At 42.8% G+C, this 18,731-nt stretch overlaps 1 protein-coding gene across 5 annotated transcripts in view; it reads left to right on the forward strand.

Moving 5' to 3' along the window:
* The window catches only part of kiaa1549la (KIAA1549-like a), a 202,899-nt gene that overhangs the window by 86,779 nt on the left and 97,389 nt on the right, over positions 1 to 18,731 (forward strand). For all 5 annotated transcript variants that reach the window (XM_079680850.1, XM_079680851.1, XM_079680853.1 and 2 more), the window contains exons 6-7: positions 4,949 to 5,082; positions 8,379 to 8,547. In XM_079680850.1, the coding sequence (XP_079536976.1) occupies positions 4,949 to 5,082; positions 8,379 to 8,547 (303 nt within the window). The remainder of the gene's footprint in view (positions 1 to 4,948; positions 5,083 to 8,378; positions 8,548 to 18,731) is intronic.

An 18,731-nucleotide genomic window follows, 5' to 3' on the forward strand; every position in this document is an offset into this window, starting at 1 on the left:
AAGCCTGACAAAGTACTTAACGTCTAATATATTGCTTTCCTGCAATGTTAACTATGTTGAAGCACTTATTTTATCTGATATTATACATATGAATTATACTCTTATGTATGTAGATAGTATAAGAAATGTGCAGAATATGACAGTGTAATGGTGGAGGTACAAACACATATTGATAGATGTCTTGTAATGTGCTGTTGAGGAACCTGTGACCCAAGATTTTCATTCATTGCATGCACCGTAGTTGTGTATATGAGTCAATAACCTTTGAAAATCTTGAAATCTTGAAAGGGATGTGCAAAATAGCCATTATACAGTCTTTAATTAACTATTAGTAGAGAATAACGAGTAATGAATATACTTTATTACTCGTTTCCATTCATGTCAATTGCAGATAAATGTTTAGTCTTCTCAAGCACCAACTATCAAATATCTCTCCTGATTGTTGGCACTTGGCAATCAGGTTAACCTCTGTATTGTGGAGTAGAATTACAAAGTAACAATGATCTGTCACGTGGGTATATATTAATGCTGCGCATTATGGACACAAGCGATTTTCACCCATTTATTAATTAAATGTTTTACATTTGATAACACCAATGTGTTTAATACTGGCAACTTCTAATTGTGGGAAAGACGAAAACGTTCAGTAGAGACGTCCCATGGAACATTTTGCGAAACAAAATAGCAGGCATGTGTAGTTCTGGGGGGGGGAGTTCGATTCCAGTTTTGGATAGTCTGGCGTGGTTTTGTTCCATTTCAAACAGCTGTTTGACGCTCGGCGTAACATTGGCGCACTGCCACTCCAACATCGAATCCCAGCGCTTAAAGATTAATCACGGGGACTGTAGTCCTAAACGATAGCTGGGGATTATGGGTAGTGTAGTGTCTTCGGCCATCCTAAACTCCTCGAGGTCTACGTCTGTTTCCGGTTATTTTTATTTTGAAATTCAGTTCCTGACGTACGCCAAAAAAGCCAGAGATTATGGAATTAAACCAATAAATAAAAGCAAGGATAATTGTGTGTTATTGGTGAGTAAATAACAGTGTGTTATTTTGAAAAGAATAACAAATTAGAAGGAAAGATTTAAAAATACAGATTTCAGTATTCTGAGGCTCTGAGCCCCATTTATTTTCCTCACAGACGGCAACAAAAGTCAGAAATTATACGATTTAAAATAAAAGCAATAATTGTGGCTAGGCCTGTCGCGATAATCGATAAATTGACTTATCGTACGATAAATAAAAATGGACTCGATAACTTTTCTGAGCTCGATAAATTGCCGTTTACATAAAGATGTGACCAGCATTTTAGCCTGGAGCGCTGTGGCTGCCAGGCGCGCTGTGAGGGGCGGGGCTGACACACAGCCAGGTCAGGACACTCCGCGTGCACGTGCAGCAGCGTCGCAGCCAAATTAATAATATAGCGACAAGCGGGAGACAACGTGTGACTTACTCGCGGGGAATTTAAAGTGAAATGGAATTGGTTACAAAACCTAACTACACATCTCGATTCTCCGGTGTGGCAGTATTTTGGATTCAAACCAAATCAACGAGGCGAACCTACGGACTTGAATGAGCCGGGCGGTGTGTCGCATTGGTTTAAAAAAGGTAGCGACAAAAGCAGGCAATACCACGCATTTTAAACCACCTAAAACACAACCACCCCATTCCGTTTTCCCAGCTGGGAGCAAACACGGCAGCTGGAGATGGAGAGCCCCCGCCCGACAATGCAAACATGTTGGAGTTCCTTGCTCGAAAACTTAGAAAAACAGATTTGGATATGGCCTGTTGAGGAATCTGGGTCTTTGACAGTGAACTGTACACTTGACTTGTTTTAAGGAGGTTTTTTTTGCTTGTGAGATAATGTGTGCTCATATTTATTTATTTATTTATTTATATATATATATATATATATAGAGAGAGAGCGAGAGAGCTCTGTTTTCCAGCCTGACTCTATTTAATTTATTGTTTTGGTTGTGTGTGATTTAATTAATTTATTATAATTTAATTAATTTGTTTTATTTATTATATATAATTTATATATTTTAATATTATTTCACATTTCATTTGCAATGTTGAATGTTCAATAAAAAGTTATGTTTGAAAGGATATACTTGAATTATTATTAAATATTATCATTATGTCTAAAATGGTCTTAAAACGGCGCCGACAATATTATCGTTTATCGCAATAATTTCCAGAAAAATTTATCGTCCAATACAATTAATTATCGTGACAGGCCTAATTGTGGCTTGATATTGAGTAAGAACATGTTTTTATGAACCACACAGCTTCCGGTCTTCAACGACCCGACCGGAGAAAAAGACGTGCTGCAGGCACGAAACACATTACCAGTAGAAATACATTGCTTTTAAAATCGTGCTGTGCAACACGAAAAAAAGGAGAAAATCGTGTTGGTGAATACGAAATGCCATGAGACTGGGTTGGCCGGCGGGGACCTTGGGGCTTAACAGGTTCTACCTGAGAATTTTTTTTCTATTTTACAATTCAAGATGAGCCAGTTTTCAAGCTTGCAATGAGCTCACTAAAGTTAGGTAGAGTGTTACTGATTGAGTTAAAGTCACCGTGTGTATTTACAAAATATCTGTATTCTATTTCTTACAAGCTAAACTTATAACCCAGAGAAAATAATCAAGCAGCTCCACAGTTTTGGGTTTGAGTATTTTTCAGCTATTTGTTTTGGTTTATTGGGTGCAACCTTAGAGGGGCACTGTTATGCTCATTTTCAGGTTCATATTTGTATTTACTCTATGCATGTTTCCATGCTTTAATGTTCAAAAAGCTCTTGAACATTGTCATACTACCTGTGCTGCAGCGCCCTCGGAAATACAGGCGACACATAACTAAGTGTTACGGAAGTCAAAAGGAGTCCAATCCAGACTCAAATCGTTTGTGGCAGGGCGGGGAGTGTGTGGGAGATCACTTTTTGTTAGTCTTTGCAGACCATTTACAGGCAAATAAGCCTATATAACACACTACAGGAGAGGAAGAAATTCCTAAAGCATAATAGGGCCTGTTTAATGTTTACTCCCGCTCACTAACCGTGTTTTAAGCAGCAACAGGTATCTGAAAATGGTTAACAGTTAGCTGGTGAACATAGAGCTGACTTCTAGCAGCCAACAAGACACTTATTGTTTTTTAGAGAGCAAGCAGAGCAAAAAGGTATTTTTATACTAAACTTATCTGAGCAGACTCCAAATGATTGCTTATGTTGCTCTTTCTGCTGGATGTGTGAATAGCCAAGTGTTTATAAGCTGATTTTACAATTATTGCTTTAAATTATTCTTATAACAGATGTTTTAGAAAAACAAGAGAGCAGTTGTGAAAATTGCAGCAATTTATGAATTGCTTTCACAGCATTATATATTAGATCCCTGTGTGCAGTCGGGACTTTTGATATTACTACCACCGGGTGTTGCCATATTCAGACATTCACACATCCTCAACATAGTGGCTTTAATAAAAAATTGGAAACCATCAATGACTGTGCTATGTCCATTTACTGTAATCCCAACTGCGCTATGGTACATTTCCAAATCACACATTTCCTCGCCTGTAGAGTGATGTACACTGCAGTAAAACCTATTCCCAGGTTAATGTGAGACTGTGTATACAGTAGGCACTTTAGGCGAGAATAAAAATCCCTTTCTGGGCTTGTTCATGTCATAAACCATAAATACTCTAGTATAAACCAATTCGTTATCCACAGCCCAATTTGCATAAGATTATCAACTGGCTCAATGCTGTTTGTGCAGACTGAGACCAGTGAAAGATGTGAAAGAATCGTATCGCCTTTTTTTGGAGATTAAGTATTACGACGTATGAATTTAGGTCACAATATTGTTCCTCTGCTCCTATCTCCGTCCTTTAGAGGGGTTTGAAAAAAGAGCGGAGGAGACGGGGAGAGAATGGAGGGTGACTGCAATAAAAAGGACTGAGACAACATTAATAACATCCTCTATAATCTGCTGATGGACTCAATATTGTTTACCCTGCCGCCACAGTACGGAACGACGAGGACTATTTTAGTTGTTCTCATTCCAGATAGTGGAGATAATCCTCTTTTCACTGCTGAGGTTTATTGTCACACAGGAAGCGTCTATCTGGAGCAATTCTTTCATTAATGCCTAAAACAGATACAGATTCCACGTACTGCTGGATAATAGAGTGTTGTGGAGTTTCTAAATCGTTTCTCTTTTCCTTTTCTAGTTATGTTGCTATTGATGCATTTGCTACCAAATTCTTTAAACTGATAATAACAATAGTGATAGAGGGGAGAGTGGGGACATAGTGTATATAACACTTTTTAGATTAACTACATTTCAAAAGAACACAAAAACAAAATGGCTATGATCATTAAATCACGTATGTCCTTTCAAAATCTACTTATCGCATCCAAAACATCTCTTGGTGTATCCACAAGATATTTTCCAATTCTGGTGAGTGTTGAAGGCTGTACGTGTTTAAAAATAAAGCATGTCAAAGCTGTATGGGCTTGGAGGAAAATGCCTTTTTACTTTCGTCCTGGTTCTCCTGCCAAAAAATGTTCAGTCTTTCGCAGTACTTTATATATCAGTCAAGCTTCTTTATAGCCTTTAGATTGTTCACTTACATTCATAACTCATGGTTTGGGGGTATTAGAAGGATCATACAATGTATATGCTTCAAAGGAGAGGTTTAACAACTATATATTATTGTTGTTTTTTTTTACTTTTTATTTATTGACTTGGTTTATACATGCATGTTCTCTGCCCAAAACACAAAACACATTTCTTTACAGGTATTTTAAGTCATATAATAACAAGGAAATTATACGAAACGATATAATATGATACGGTTACATGCGATACAACATTACAGTCACTTTTTTCTGTCTCTTTGTTTTCTTTAATCCCTAATTTTGCCTTTCCAATCATTCCCCCTGCAGTTTTGAGGTTCGTCGGCCCGACAGATAACATCTACTCCTGCAGTTTCGTCCAGATGTTGGAGCAGAGGCTGGAAAACGCCTACGACGAGGCTCAGGACAAAGTGCTGGAGACCTACAGCAGGCTCACTGTGGAGGTGGGCTACTGAGGATATGTATAGGACTTGAGCAGGTCTCCCTTGAAAAAGAGATCAATGATCTCAATGGGATACACCTGGATAAATAAAGGTTTGAAATGAAATGATTCAGAGAGCCAAACATGTCATATTTGCGTGTGATCAGGCTAATGTGAACAACACATCTCTGCTACTGATTCTGGACACTTACAACACATCTTTTATATGCCTGCTACATTTCGACCACTGTTGTTCTGCTTTATTGATAATTAACACATATAAATCTTAACATGGCTCTATAATTATTCAATAAAGGTCAGATTAATCAGAAAGCAAATTGCAATTAGACGATGATATAATGAATTTTGTTTCCAGAGACACAATCAAAGCTCATTCTCCTCTTTTTTGTTTAATCTCATTCAGCTCTTCTGTTCTCTGCTGCGTCTCTTGTTCTAATGTTCTGTCTCTTTCTATGACTGTCAAGGTACTCTCATGACTGCAGGATACACACACACTCACACACCATCATAATCATAAAGTAGGTCTCAGCAAGCAGAGGCAGATATAGGCTCCATTCATAATTCATACTCTCCTCTGAAATATTAACACTCATGGAGGAACAGGGATGGGAATTACTCGTATCATAATCCACTTTACTATGGTGACTGTCATGACCTCGATAGAAACTGATGAACCCAAATGCACGACCCAGAGACAAAGTCTTGAATTTAACAACATTTATTTTTTAATTCCAAAGATCAGGTAATCCCTCTTAACAGAGTAGGTACTGGCATAAACAAAAAGTGCTCACAAGGAGGAAAAAACTAAGCAAGGCCCCCCCCCCTACCCCGTCTAGGGACGACTCCTGACGGCCAAGGCTGATCAGGACGACAATCTTGGAAGTCCCTGATCAGAGTCTTATCAATGATAAGTGCGCTACCCATAAGCGCTCCTCAGGACCGTATCCCTCCCATTCGACCAGGTATTGATGTCCTCTGCCCCGTTTGCGGACCGCTAGTAGCTTCCTTACCCCGTCGATGATCCGGGGAGGCGGGAACCAGGGCGCTCTCCTGAACAGGCTTGATTTTGCTGACGTGGATCGTGGGGTGGACCTTGAGAGACCTGGGGAGTCAGAGACGCACCGCGACAGGGTTAATAATGTTCTGAATTGGGAAAGGACCAACAAACCTTGGTGCCAACTTCCTGGAATGAACATGTAGGGGTAAGTTTTTAGTTGATAACCAGCCACGCTGAACCGGTATGTAGACGGGAGCCGCACGGAGGGAATGATCTACTGCTGCCTTCATCCGAGCGGATGTCCGAAGGAGTGCCTGCTGAGCTCCGGCCCGGACCTTCCGACAACGTAGGACCATGGCGTGCGCAGACGGGACTCTGACCTCTTCCTCGTTGGCTGGGAACAAAGGGGGTTGATATCCATAGTCGCACTAGAAAGGGGGAGAGACCTGTAGAAGCCGAGGGAAGAGTATTGTGGGAGTATTCCACCCAGATGAGTTGATCCGACAGTCCGTTCATAAACGCATCTATCGAGTGTTCCAGCCACTGTCTGAGGCTGCGGTCCGAAATGTTATGGCGTAATCTATGACAGGGTAGGAGTGCTGCTTTATCTGCATAAGAGTCCGGGTGGCCTCCCTGGAGGTTGAAGTCTGATCGGACACCCGGCTCATTGTGTCGTAAAAAGCGGATTACGACCTGCATATGGGAGAGTCTCGAGCCCATTCAGCCGTGGCCCATGCCGCGGCTCTGCCGGTGAGGTGGGGGACCAAGAAGGCGATCTTGGCTTCCTCGGAAACAAACGCCGCTGGATTGTGTTTATAGTGTAGATCACACTGGACCAGGAACGTTCGGCAGTTTCCAGACTCCCCGGAAAATCTATCTGGTGATGCCAACCGAAATGGAACAAATGCTGAGCGAACCTCAGCCTGGCCAGCTGCAGGATTGACGGGCAACATTAAGAGATCTATGGATACATCTCTCAACATCCATATGAAACAGAACTGTAATCAGATCATATGCAGGTGTGCCGCGGAAATAATCTTTTGAATAATTTGTGACCAAACCGTTTGAGACCCACTGAGGTAACTTAGAATAAAGTGAACTATCTAAACACTCAGAGAGTCCTTTGGCTCACCTGAGGACCCTTATCCAGCTTGTCTTGGAACAAACAGCTTCTTATGTCCCTTCAGCTAGCTAACCAGATGCTAACAACACGGTCCCTGCTGCTGGCATATCTCTCTCTCTCTCTCTCTCTCTCTCTCTCTCTCTCTCTCTCTCTCTCTCTCTCTCTCTCTCTCTCTCTCTCTCTCTCTCCGCTATTTCCACACACACACACACACACACACACACACACACACACACCACACCCACCCACCCACCCACACACCCACCCACCCACCCACACACACACACACACACACACACACACACACACACACACACACACACACACACACACACACACACACACACACACACACACACACACACACACACACACACACACACACACACACACACACACACACACACACACACACACACACAGCCGAGCTTCAATCATGCAACTCTCTGATTGGTCTGGTGTCTTGCCTCTGTTGCATTCATATAATAATATGTAATTCAGACAGGGGAGCTCCGCACCGCCTGCCGGCTGCAGCGCCCTCAGCACCCCACTTCCCTCGCCCATGTTCGATGCTTCATTCAAAGCTTCATTTTGCCACCACTACTGGCATAAACAAAAAGCACTCACAAGGAGGAAAAAACTAAGCATAACAAAAAGAGAATTTAAGAAAAACGTAAGCAATCCTTTCTGAGCTGAGGCATGGCACGACTATTTGGAGAAACAAACAAGACGAACTGACACAGGACAGGGGAGAGACAGGACTATTTAAACATGAGATGAGTGGGAACAGGTGGAAACAATCAGGGCAGACACTGAGGATGGCGGGAAAAACACACAGGGGGGAGGAAGAAACAGGGCCTGAAATGAAAGACAAGAGGTAAATACAAAATAAAACAGGAAATGACAGACAAAATGCATAAACATAACTAACACATTTGAGAAGACACAACAGTGACTCAGTCCCATTCTTTCCAGAGCAGGTCATATCAGAGAAAAAACTTTCATTCAAAGTGTCATGCTGTGTCTGGGGCTCTGTCATGCATTCTTTATAGACATTTGGTTTCATAACATTTGGTATTTCTGTATGGAGGTTAAATGATTCATGCTGTCTCTTTACTTTAATGTGTTTGCCATTAAAAAAAAAACAGTTGAATAATCATTCTAATATGGCCCCCAGATCCAGAGTGTGTATCAGGAGGCGGGCTCTCCCTCCGTCTCCGTGGTGTACGTGGTGAAGAACCAGGACGCCATTCTCAACGGGACCATTTCCAGCGGCCTGCTCAACCAGCTGACCGCAGAGCTGGTGGGATACTTCCTGTTCTACCCCCCCATGGTCATCGCTGAGCGTGAGTACAAGCACAATGCATTTTTAAGGTGTAAAGGGAGAGCTGTGGTTCTGCATGGAGACGTTACAATCAGTGATCCCTGCCTTCATCTCTTCTGTGTTTGCTTATGTACAACAGGCATTATTTTTTCATTAAAGATGCCCTGAAAAGTTTTCTTTTTAACAAACCAAAGTTATTTTAAGATCAAGTGTTTCTCAACAAAATGCGTTATCTGTAAAACATACTATTGTTTTTAGTACAAAGTCTTCTCAAGTCCTGAAATGTTTACATCCATGTGTGGTCAAAAACTTCCCAAAGAAAATGCATTGGCAGGGGATGCTTAGGCAAAAAAGAATTTTCCATTAACTTTTGTTCTAGATGATTTGTCACCTGGGCTGGGCTGCATCCTGGAGACAGAGCCTACAGAGCGTCATTAATCTGAATCAGAAATCCTTTATTCCTTCCTGAGAGCATTGTCTACTTACGTTTTTAGTTACCATTTTGGATTTCACTTGTTTTTAGGAGTCTGTTCACACTCTTATAGGTTTATACAAATAATATTACTACAGACCTACTTACAAGTCTCTTTCTTCTTGTTCGTCACTATAGTGAAAGAAAAACCCAAAAAACGACAGGGCACCTTTGCAGTATGTTCTACAAACGTTCTTATAAATGTGCTCAACATTTTTTGTAAATTATCTAGAGCAAACCTACTCAATGAATGGCCCTTGGCCAAATCCGGCCATTTATTGACTTCTGACAATTATAGATTTGTAAAGGCATAACAAAGAGAAAAATGTATAGTATATAAAATGTTTATATATTTTGACACAGCCATACAGTATAGATCATAACAATAGTTTGGACTTCTTGAGCCATAACTGCCACAGCAACCAAGACCTTGTTTTAAGCAGTATTTAATTTGTATTTACGTTTAAATATTAGAAGACCATCATTTTATTAGTAGGCTTTTTATCTAGTATATCCGTCAATTTTTACCCCGTTTAATAGTTTAACCCGGGCTGTTAAATCAAATAAATGAGAAGAGTCAAACTGAATAAAATGGTCAAGCACAACATTGTGTTTACTTTAACAACTATACACTTCTTACGTATAGTAAAAAGGTGATTTTTACATAAAACTATGTTGATATCCTGAAATACATGCTTCTCTTTAAACTCAATGCATTGTCTAACACAGTTAATGATTTCTGTCCAACAAATGACATTTCATTCAGAGTGCTTGATACTCCTTCACTTGATGTATCTCCAAGCAATCTCAGAGAACATCATCATCTAATTTGAGACACTGCTGGGCAATTATGATTAATTTGTAATAATTCACAGAGTAATGAAAATATCTAAATACATATTTCATAAAGGATGTTTTTGTATCTCATTGATTCTCTCTCCTATAAAGTCAATGTTCATTTATGGAGTGGTGACCTTTTGAGACTCTTATTTTCTCCCTTTATTGTTTTCTGCATTGATTGCAATATATTTCTTCAAGGTAAAGAACATACTAATATACTTGGATCTGCTGATAAATGTTTATCTTCACCACTAGTTTGCTAAGGAAATATGAGGGAGCTATACTTTTTCTAATACATCCCAAACATTGCCCTCAGGATGTGAATCTCAACTTGAAAGCACAGCGGGATAGAAGCTGAACCCACATACCTGTTCCATTTATTTGTATAAGATTCCCAGCAGCAGAAAGGGAACAAGTGTACAGAGCAGCTCGCTTGAATCAGAAAAAAGTTTTACATTCAGAGCTTTATTTTAGTCTTAAAAGGCTCAGCTGGCAGGGATGGAGGTGGGATGGCTGCCAGCAGTGAAGAGTTACAATATTGACAAAAACGAACAGAGATATTTTGAGCTAGAGGATGGGAAATTACCTAACCCGACCTGTGCTGTGTCTCAATCTGCATACTTCTGTACTTTCATGTGCCAATTTGAGTGCATAAGTGCAACCCAATGCAAAGTATGGCAAAATACAGTGAACTATGAGTACCCTGATGGTACACTCAACATTTCAAGAGTATAGTGTGGAACACTGCACACTACTATGGATGTATAAAGAGAACTAGTCAAAGCATCGGAGGCGGGCCCCTGATCATTCCTTTTGAAAGTTACTCAGTGAAGCATGAAGCCAAATATGGACCGACTAGAAGTACAAAAAGGACCAGGGGACTTGGGCCCATAGAGGGTGCGCACTGTCATTTCCCTTAAGCCCCACCTCTGATTCACCGGTCTCAGCTAAATCAAATGAATGCAGGGAAAATGTTTTTTTGAGCCCTAATGATGATAAGGGCTGTTCAACTGTTAGTACTGGGTAACTGATTTACTTTAAGAAAATGAAATGTTGATTTACAGACGTATCTTTCCCAATTTAAGTCAATGAAAAAAAAAAAGTTTTGGGTCCAATAATATCAAAGATATTACACAGTATTTGTTGAAAATTTGCTTCAACGCCCGGCACTTCCTGGGGCCTTTTGCACACTGCTTGTACTTAAGGAAAATCATATTGGCTACGTAACTGAGTTGCGCAACGTGCCACTGTTGCTGTTGGACTTGTGAACACACCAAAGTTAAACATGTGAGATGTTATAAACATTTCTTCACTTGTTTTTAACGTACCACAATACTGGTGTTGGAAAGAAGCCACTGTCACGTTTTTCTTTGGTCAATTGTGCAGTCTAGAATGATTTACTACAATGAGTGACAACGTTGCTAGCTAGCTAACTTGCTAACATCGGCCATCATCACTTCCCGTCATAGCATAGCAGCAGTGTGCAATTTAAGACAACACAAAAAAGTCCAAATTGACACACTGTACAATGCTCACAGTTTATAACTTGGCAGGTTACTATGGACATTGTACAAATTGAGACACAGCAACAGAGTATCCTCTGTGAAAAGGCTGCTGCTGCTCATTGTTTTCTTACTACAGACTTGGACATTACCAATAACTCTCTTTATGCTAATTTTATATTCAGTCATTGCCAAGTGTGCTGCTGGGCTGAGACAGAGTGACATAGCCATGTGTAGGGTTCCTTATCAGTCCAGACTACTGAGAACCATTGGGTCCACTGCAGGGCAATGAATGATTCATGACTTAGTGTATGTTGAGGGGAATAGATGGGTTACTACGGTATATATTGTGTGATTAAAGAAGGATGTCACACTATATCATGGTTTTCAGAGCAGAAAGGACGTCAGATTTGAACCCTGTCGCCACAAAATACATTAAAATATAATGCTTAATAAACATAGCTGTGGTCTGGACTATCTTCACCCACATCCTTTGCTACATTGAAAGTTATAGTTAGATGTTAGGATGGTTGGTTGGGGTATAAATAACTGCATTTTGTGATAAGTTGAGTGAAGCAGGTAGGACCCAAACGCAGATAACATTTGATAATACCTTTATTTCAAGGTCTAGAGTAAACTTGGAACAAACAAATCACTCTCCGGTGAACTAAGTCACGAACACGAGACGAGACGAGAAACAGCCGGGCAGGGGAGGAGAAACACAAGGGCCACAGGTGAACACAATCAGATAACTAGACACACCAGGGAAACTAATGACAAGAGGAAAAACACAGAGAAAAGGACCAGACAATAACCCCAAGGAAAACATGACAGGGAAAACAGCAAAAACACCCAAACCTACAAAACTATAAACGTGACATAACCCCACCCTCAAGGGACGGATCCCAGATGTCCCAAAAAAACAAAATCCAGCAGGGTGGGTAGAGGGGGTCTGGAGGACGGGTGGAGGGCGGACGGCCCGGAGGTAAGGCAGAGACCAAGGTGGGGAACTCGGGCGGACGGCCCTGGGGAAAGGCAGATTCCAAGGTGGGGAACTCGGGCGGACGGCCCGGAGGCAAGGCAGAGTTAAAAAAGGGGAACTCGGGCGGACGGCCCAGGGGCAAGGCAGAGTCCAAGGTGGGGAACTCGGGCGGATGGCCCGGGGGCAAGGCAGAGTTCAAAAAGGGGGTCTCGGGCGGACGGCCCGGGGGCAAGGCAGAGTTCGAGGAGGGGGCCTCGTGCGAACGGCCTGGGGGCAAGACAGAGTTCGAGGAGGGGTGAAGACCACAGCGGGTGAACTCAGGGGACCGGGCACGAGGGCGAAGGCCGGACAGCTCCGGAGGCCGGGCAGGAGCCGGTGTCGGCAAGATCCCCGGCAGGAGAGCAGTCGGCGGAACCTCCAACGGCACGGGACATAGGGTTGGCAGGACCCCCGGCAGAAGAGTAGTCTGCGGGACCTCCAACGTGACAAGACATGGAGTTGGCAGGACCCCCGGCAGAAGAGTAGTCTGCGGGACCTCCAACGGCACAGGACATGGGGTTGGCAGGACCCCCGGCAGAAGAGCAGTCTGTGGGACCTCCAACGGGACAGGACATGGGGTTGGCAGGACCCCCGGCAGAAGAGCAGTCTGCGGGACCTCCAACGGGACAAGACATGGAGTTGGCAGGACCCCCGGCAGAAGAGTAGTCTGCGGGACCTCCAACGGCTCAGGACATGGGGTTGGCAGGACCCCCGGCAGAAGAGTAGTCTGCGGGACCTCCAACGGGACAAGGCATGGAGTATGACATAACCCCCCCCTCAAGGGACAGATCCCAGACGTCCCAAAAAACAAAGTCCAGCAGGGTGGGTGGAGGGGGTCTGGAGGAGTGGCTTGAGAGGGGACTTGAGAAGGTTGGTTCGTCAACAGAACACGGGGGGCTGGAGTCGGCTGGAGAGCCAACAGGAGACGAGGTGCTGGAGTCGGGCGGTACGCCGACAGGACTCGGGGAACTGGCGTCGGCTGAACAGCCAACAGGAGACGAAGAGCTGGAGTCGGCCGGTATGCTGACAGGACTCGGGGAGCTGGCGTTGGCCGATACGCCGACAGAACTCGGGGAGCTGGCGTTGGCCGGTAAGCCAGTCCTGGAGCCGAGACTGGAGTTGAGACCATGGGTACTGGGGCAGGTTCCGTAGCCAGAACCATGGCTGCTGGGCACGGAACCGGAACACGGGACCATGGCTGTGTGGGATGGTACTGGAGCACGAAACCATGGCTGTGTGGGCCGGTACTGGAGCATGGAGCCATGGCTGCTGGGGCCTGTACTGGGGCTGGAACCATGGCTCTTGGGGCTCGAGCTGCTAGCTTGGCCTTGCGACTCCTTCTCTTAGCAGCCGCCTGAATGCTCCGTGGACCTTCATAAGCCAGACGGGTTCCAGAATATGACTCCTGGACAGGAGCAGGAACTGGGGCAGAAGCACGGGTTGACTTCAGACAGAACCCACTGAGGCGTATGGTGCCAGGTTGGGAATTGGGAAACAGGGAGCTAGCATGCCCTGGGCTAGCAGGCCGGGAATCACACACCGAGAGGATCTTTGAAATCCAGCCAGGTAAGAACTTCACCAAACCTGGTTTCTCGATAGCCATCTGGCGCGCCTCTGACAACACAGCCTCCCGCTGCTGAAATCCGGGTGCTCTCTTCCATCGATCCGAGCAGTTAGCCAAAAAAAAGGAAAAATTCACTAATTGCAGCTCGAACGGATCTGCTGGGCCCATTTCGTGGTTGGTGCTTTCTGATACGTTGAGTGAAGCAGGTAGGACCCAAATGCAGATAATACCTTTATTTCAAGGTCTAGAGTAAACTTGGAACAAACAAATCACTCTCCGGTGAACTAAGTCACGAACAAAAGAAGCACCAACACTGAACACAGGAGGAGACAAGACTAAATACAGGGAGGGGTAATCACAAGACGAGAAACAGCCGTTCAGGGGAGGAGAAACACAAGGGCCACAGGTGAACACAATCAGATAACTAGACACACCAGGGAAAATAATTACAAGAGGAAAAACACAGGGAAAAGGACCAGACAATAACCCAGAGGAAAACATGACAGGGAAAACAGCAAAAACACCCAAACCTACAAAACTATAAACGTGACATTTTGACACCAAAGACTGGAGCCTCATCCCAATACCCCTCCTCGACTCCTCTCTTCCCCTCCTCCGGGACTTGACCCGGAAATCGATCAAGACACGCCATTTTGAAGGACGTCCCAATAGCTGAAATGCACACGGAGGAGTCGAGGAGGGGTGAGGGAGGAGACGAAAGGGAGGATACACGCGAGCAGACTACGCGGAAGTGTTTTCACCACTCGCGTATAAAAGCCCCGCCCCCACCTTCACAGCTGGTCGATTTCAACAGAGGAAAACCGACAACTGGAAGATGAGTGGAAAAGCGTCACTTAAATGTATAAGTGCTCACAGCTCCGTGGGAATTATTTGTGCAATTTCTAAAAGGCTTTCACATTACTATAATTATAGTTTTATTTAAATGTAGGCTACATTTTACACCAAAACGGAACACAAAGGCAGGACCAACCATCATACATTGAATTCCTTGACTAACAAGAGAAAGATTCATTCATTTAAATAAATATTTAACCAGAAATGGGCCGGTTCTAAGGGGTTATTCAGTTAAGCTCGATGAGAGGGGATACAGCTGTGCACATGTCATCATTAACAGACGTCGTCTAAGAGTGACGTTTGAGTGAACGAGGACATCCCAATTAATACCTGAGGACTCCTCTTTCCTCGCGTCACCTCCTCGTGTCTCTCGCTCGCATCTTACGGAGGTGGAGCTAAGATGCAAGGAAGGGACGTGAGTGAGGGAAAGGAGTTGTCGAAGAGGGGTATTGGGATGAGGCTTGGGATTCACATCTCTGTGCTTGGCTACTACAGCGATTGGTTAAAGCTGCTTGAATGGCTTTGTCACACAAGTGATGCAGTTCTCCTCAGCTCTACTCAGCTTTTTAGCTAATTTTAGGTAATTGTTTGGGTCTGCTCATATGAATCTTTACTGTTTTCATTCGCTGCTCTTGTCAACCTTGTTTCCCTGCACCAGTAGGTCAAAGTTTTTAACTAATAAAGCCACTTCATACTATCTACCCTGAACCAAATATCCAACAGATAAAGTCAGAGTTGAGCAGATGGGTGTAGTGGAGCAGCTAATGAGCCAGACGTCTTTTCCTCAGGAGTTGGTGGAGACCAAAAAAGAGATAAAATGAGAATTAATTTGAACATACTCAATTTTTTCCAAACTAAGTAAGACAATAGGGTCTTAAACTCCACTCTTAATTAAAGCTAATGTTGGTCTATGTCTAGTTCTTCTTATTGAGTTGATTGATACATTATGTTTTTCAGCCAGGAAAAGATAATGGTTAAATATAAAAAAATACTTACAGATTAACGTTCAATTAAATGTATTCATTTATTTTTGTAAAAATGTAATCAGGATGACATTATAAAACATATTTGAGTCACAGACATTGTTGTATAAAAATTACAATTTAAGGAGGCAGATGTTTTTTTCTGGAATACTTTATATTGGCAAAATGTTAGAGGAAAACACACAGTAGGTATAATCCAAATGAGTCAGTGTCATTTTGTATTCTTTATCATTTGTCAAATAAGCACTCAGTAATTATATTCCTGTCTGTCAAGTATCAGCTGGATTAAAAACACACAATAGTCTTTAATTACAGTAAACATCAATTATAGCAGTAGTACACACAGACATTGTTTGTGTTTTATTGAACTCCAAATACTTAAAAACATAAAAACCAACTGTGGTCCCGGAAGAGGAGCACATGAGATCTGTTTGTATTCCACTCCAGCCTCTGAAGCCATCTGTGAGATATGAAAAGGGCAAACAGCTGTACAGTTCCTATCATCTGAATCATGCCCCGGGCAATCTGTAGCCCATGTCCCCTGAATGAGCTAATTTTAGCCTGGTGAGATTAGATTAGTATCTATTTGTGCGTACTCTAAACACCCAATGGGCTAAAACATCACACTTCACATGGGCACATCCAAACCCATTTGGCAGCACCATGGAAACCCTTTCTGTTCTTTAGACATCTCATTTTTTCCTTTATTAGCCAAGGTGCGATCAAAACTGGTGGGTTTTCAGTCTGAGACGGAAAATGTGAAGACTTTGTGCTGTCTTTATCAATGGGAAGCTCGTTCCACCATTTTGGAACCAGGATGGCTGATGGGCATGTTGACCTTCACTATCTGTAGGAGTCAAAGCGGGCATCTGCCTCCAAGTCTACAGCTTGGAATCAAGAAAGAAAGAACACTTTTTTTGTGTGACACATGTGGAACATAACAGTACATTACATTGGATTAAGCCAAAGGTTTTACCCCCCAAAAAAGACCCTGAACCCCCTAAGTCACATCCCCAACAATGTTAACATAATCAATAAGAATGAATAAGCCTGGTGTGAAGGGTATGCAAGTCAGGAAGTATTGAGATAGCACTTTCTTCTTCATCTTTTCATGGGGTGTGTGGACAGTAAGACAAATGTAGGATAACGCCTACCCTTAAAACCGGTCATAGTGCATTTTCTTATTATTAGTTTTCAGCCAGAGCTTCTTCTACTCCTCCCCAACGCTGCAGCGGTAATGATACAAATGTGCTGGATTTGTCGGCCCATTGAACTGACCCTCTATAGGGCACCTTATGCGTCTGAAGCTTCACATTCCAGCATCTTAAGTATTTATGTGAGCTTGTTGTGGAGCTTGTTGTGGAGCTTGGTGAATGTAAATCTGAAGGAGCATCAGGGAGGCAGACATTCTGTTCTGAGCAGAAACACAACGCAACACCATTGACTCGAGCTGAACACAACTCTCGGCAGACAGCCAGCTCGGAGGAGTCAGGTGGAGACAGATGGTGAACCAGGCAGATGGGAGATAAGAGGAGAGAGGTGGAAGGATGAGCAGGACACAGAAAGAGGCCGACGGAATGAGAGAGGCATGATGGGTTGAGGAAGACGGGAGGAGACGAAGGGAACAAGCGTTTTAGGAAATGAACAGGCTGACACGTAAACAGGTAGAGAATCAGGGGCAGAAACAAAGGGTGATAGCTGGAGTGGATGGAGAGAAGAAGTAAACAGTGAGAGATACAAATAAAGGTTATAAAAAACTTGACATGAGAGGGTTCGTTATATTTGAACCCCAATGCCAGGGGTCAATTAAAAATATCTTCCTCTGCAGATCTGTGGCCGGGCACACAGAAACCCTTCGAAAGTAAAAAAAGAAAAGAAAATCATAGTATATGAATCATGGCAAAACTTGACAGAAAATACCCCATAGATACACTATTTCAATCTATTTATGTTATTAGTGGTTGCTTCCACACACATTTCTTTTTAACTTACTTATCTCCATAGTGCTGTTACTTATTTATTTTTTACCATAGATGTGTACTTGTTTATATTTTGTTCTTTTGTTTTACTTATGTGTGCCTGCTATGTTATGTATCCTATACTAAGTAAAGGATTCATCATATTTGGCATAATATTAAGGGGTTTCTATCTAAAATGTATGTGGATGCTGTCGAATAAAACAATCTAAGATACTTGTTCTGTGCAAAAACGCATTGATACGATTTGTCCAATGTAGACGAATCAAAGTTTTCCAACTCCTTTTTCAGCACATCTTAAATGCCTTCACTAAAAATAAAATACTAACTAATGTGATTGTTCTACAAACTGCACACAAATATCCTTAAGTTATACTGGGGATAACTAAATGATTTGTCACAGTCTTGGGGTCCCTGTATTTTCTTAACTGCACATGATTTTTATATTGCCGAAAAAACAGCAGACCTTTACTCTGACACCTCTCCATAAAATACATGACTTTGTGCCTGTTTGTATTTCAGGCTTAGTGTCTGTATTTGAACTGTAAATGTGTATAGCAACAACATATACCTGAATTTCCCCATGGGGAATAATATACTGTGCTTTAAATATACTATTCATCAATCTATTACAGTCCAGATCACTGAACCTAATCTTACGGCCGACATGAGTCTTGTGAACCTATTTACCTTTTCATCATCTGTGGTAGAAGAAGCACACAGTCAAATAATTGAAACACGGTCATAGCTCAGTTTTTAAGTCCTCCCACACTCTGCAGTGTCTCCTGCCTGCTGACAAGCTGTCAGCTGTAGTCAGTCACACAGCACGGCGCAGAGGAGCTACCAGCCTCCGGTTCAACACTAGTTTAGCTGCTGCACTCGGAGAGAGAAAGCACTGGAACACCGAGGAGAAACCAGGCGAGCTGCCCTCCGGTTCCATCAGCCCTCTGTTTACATTTCAGTTATTTTTGTAGTATGGTATTTTTAAAACAA

Source organism: Notothenia rossii (genome assembly GCF_949606895.1).
Source record: "Notothenia rossii genome assembly, chromosome: 5".
Classification (NCBI taxonomy): Eukaryota; Metazoa; Chordata; class Actinopteri; order Perciformes; family Nototheniidae; genus Notothenia; species Notothenia rossii.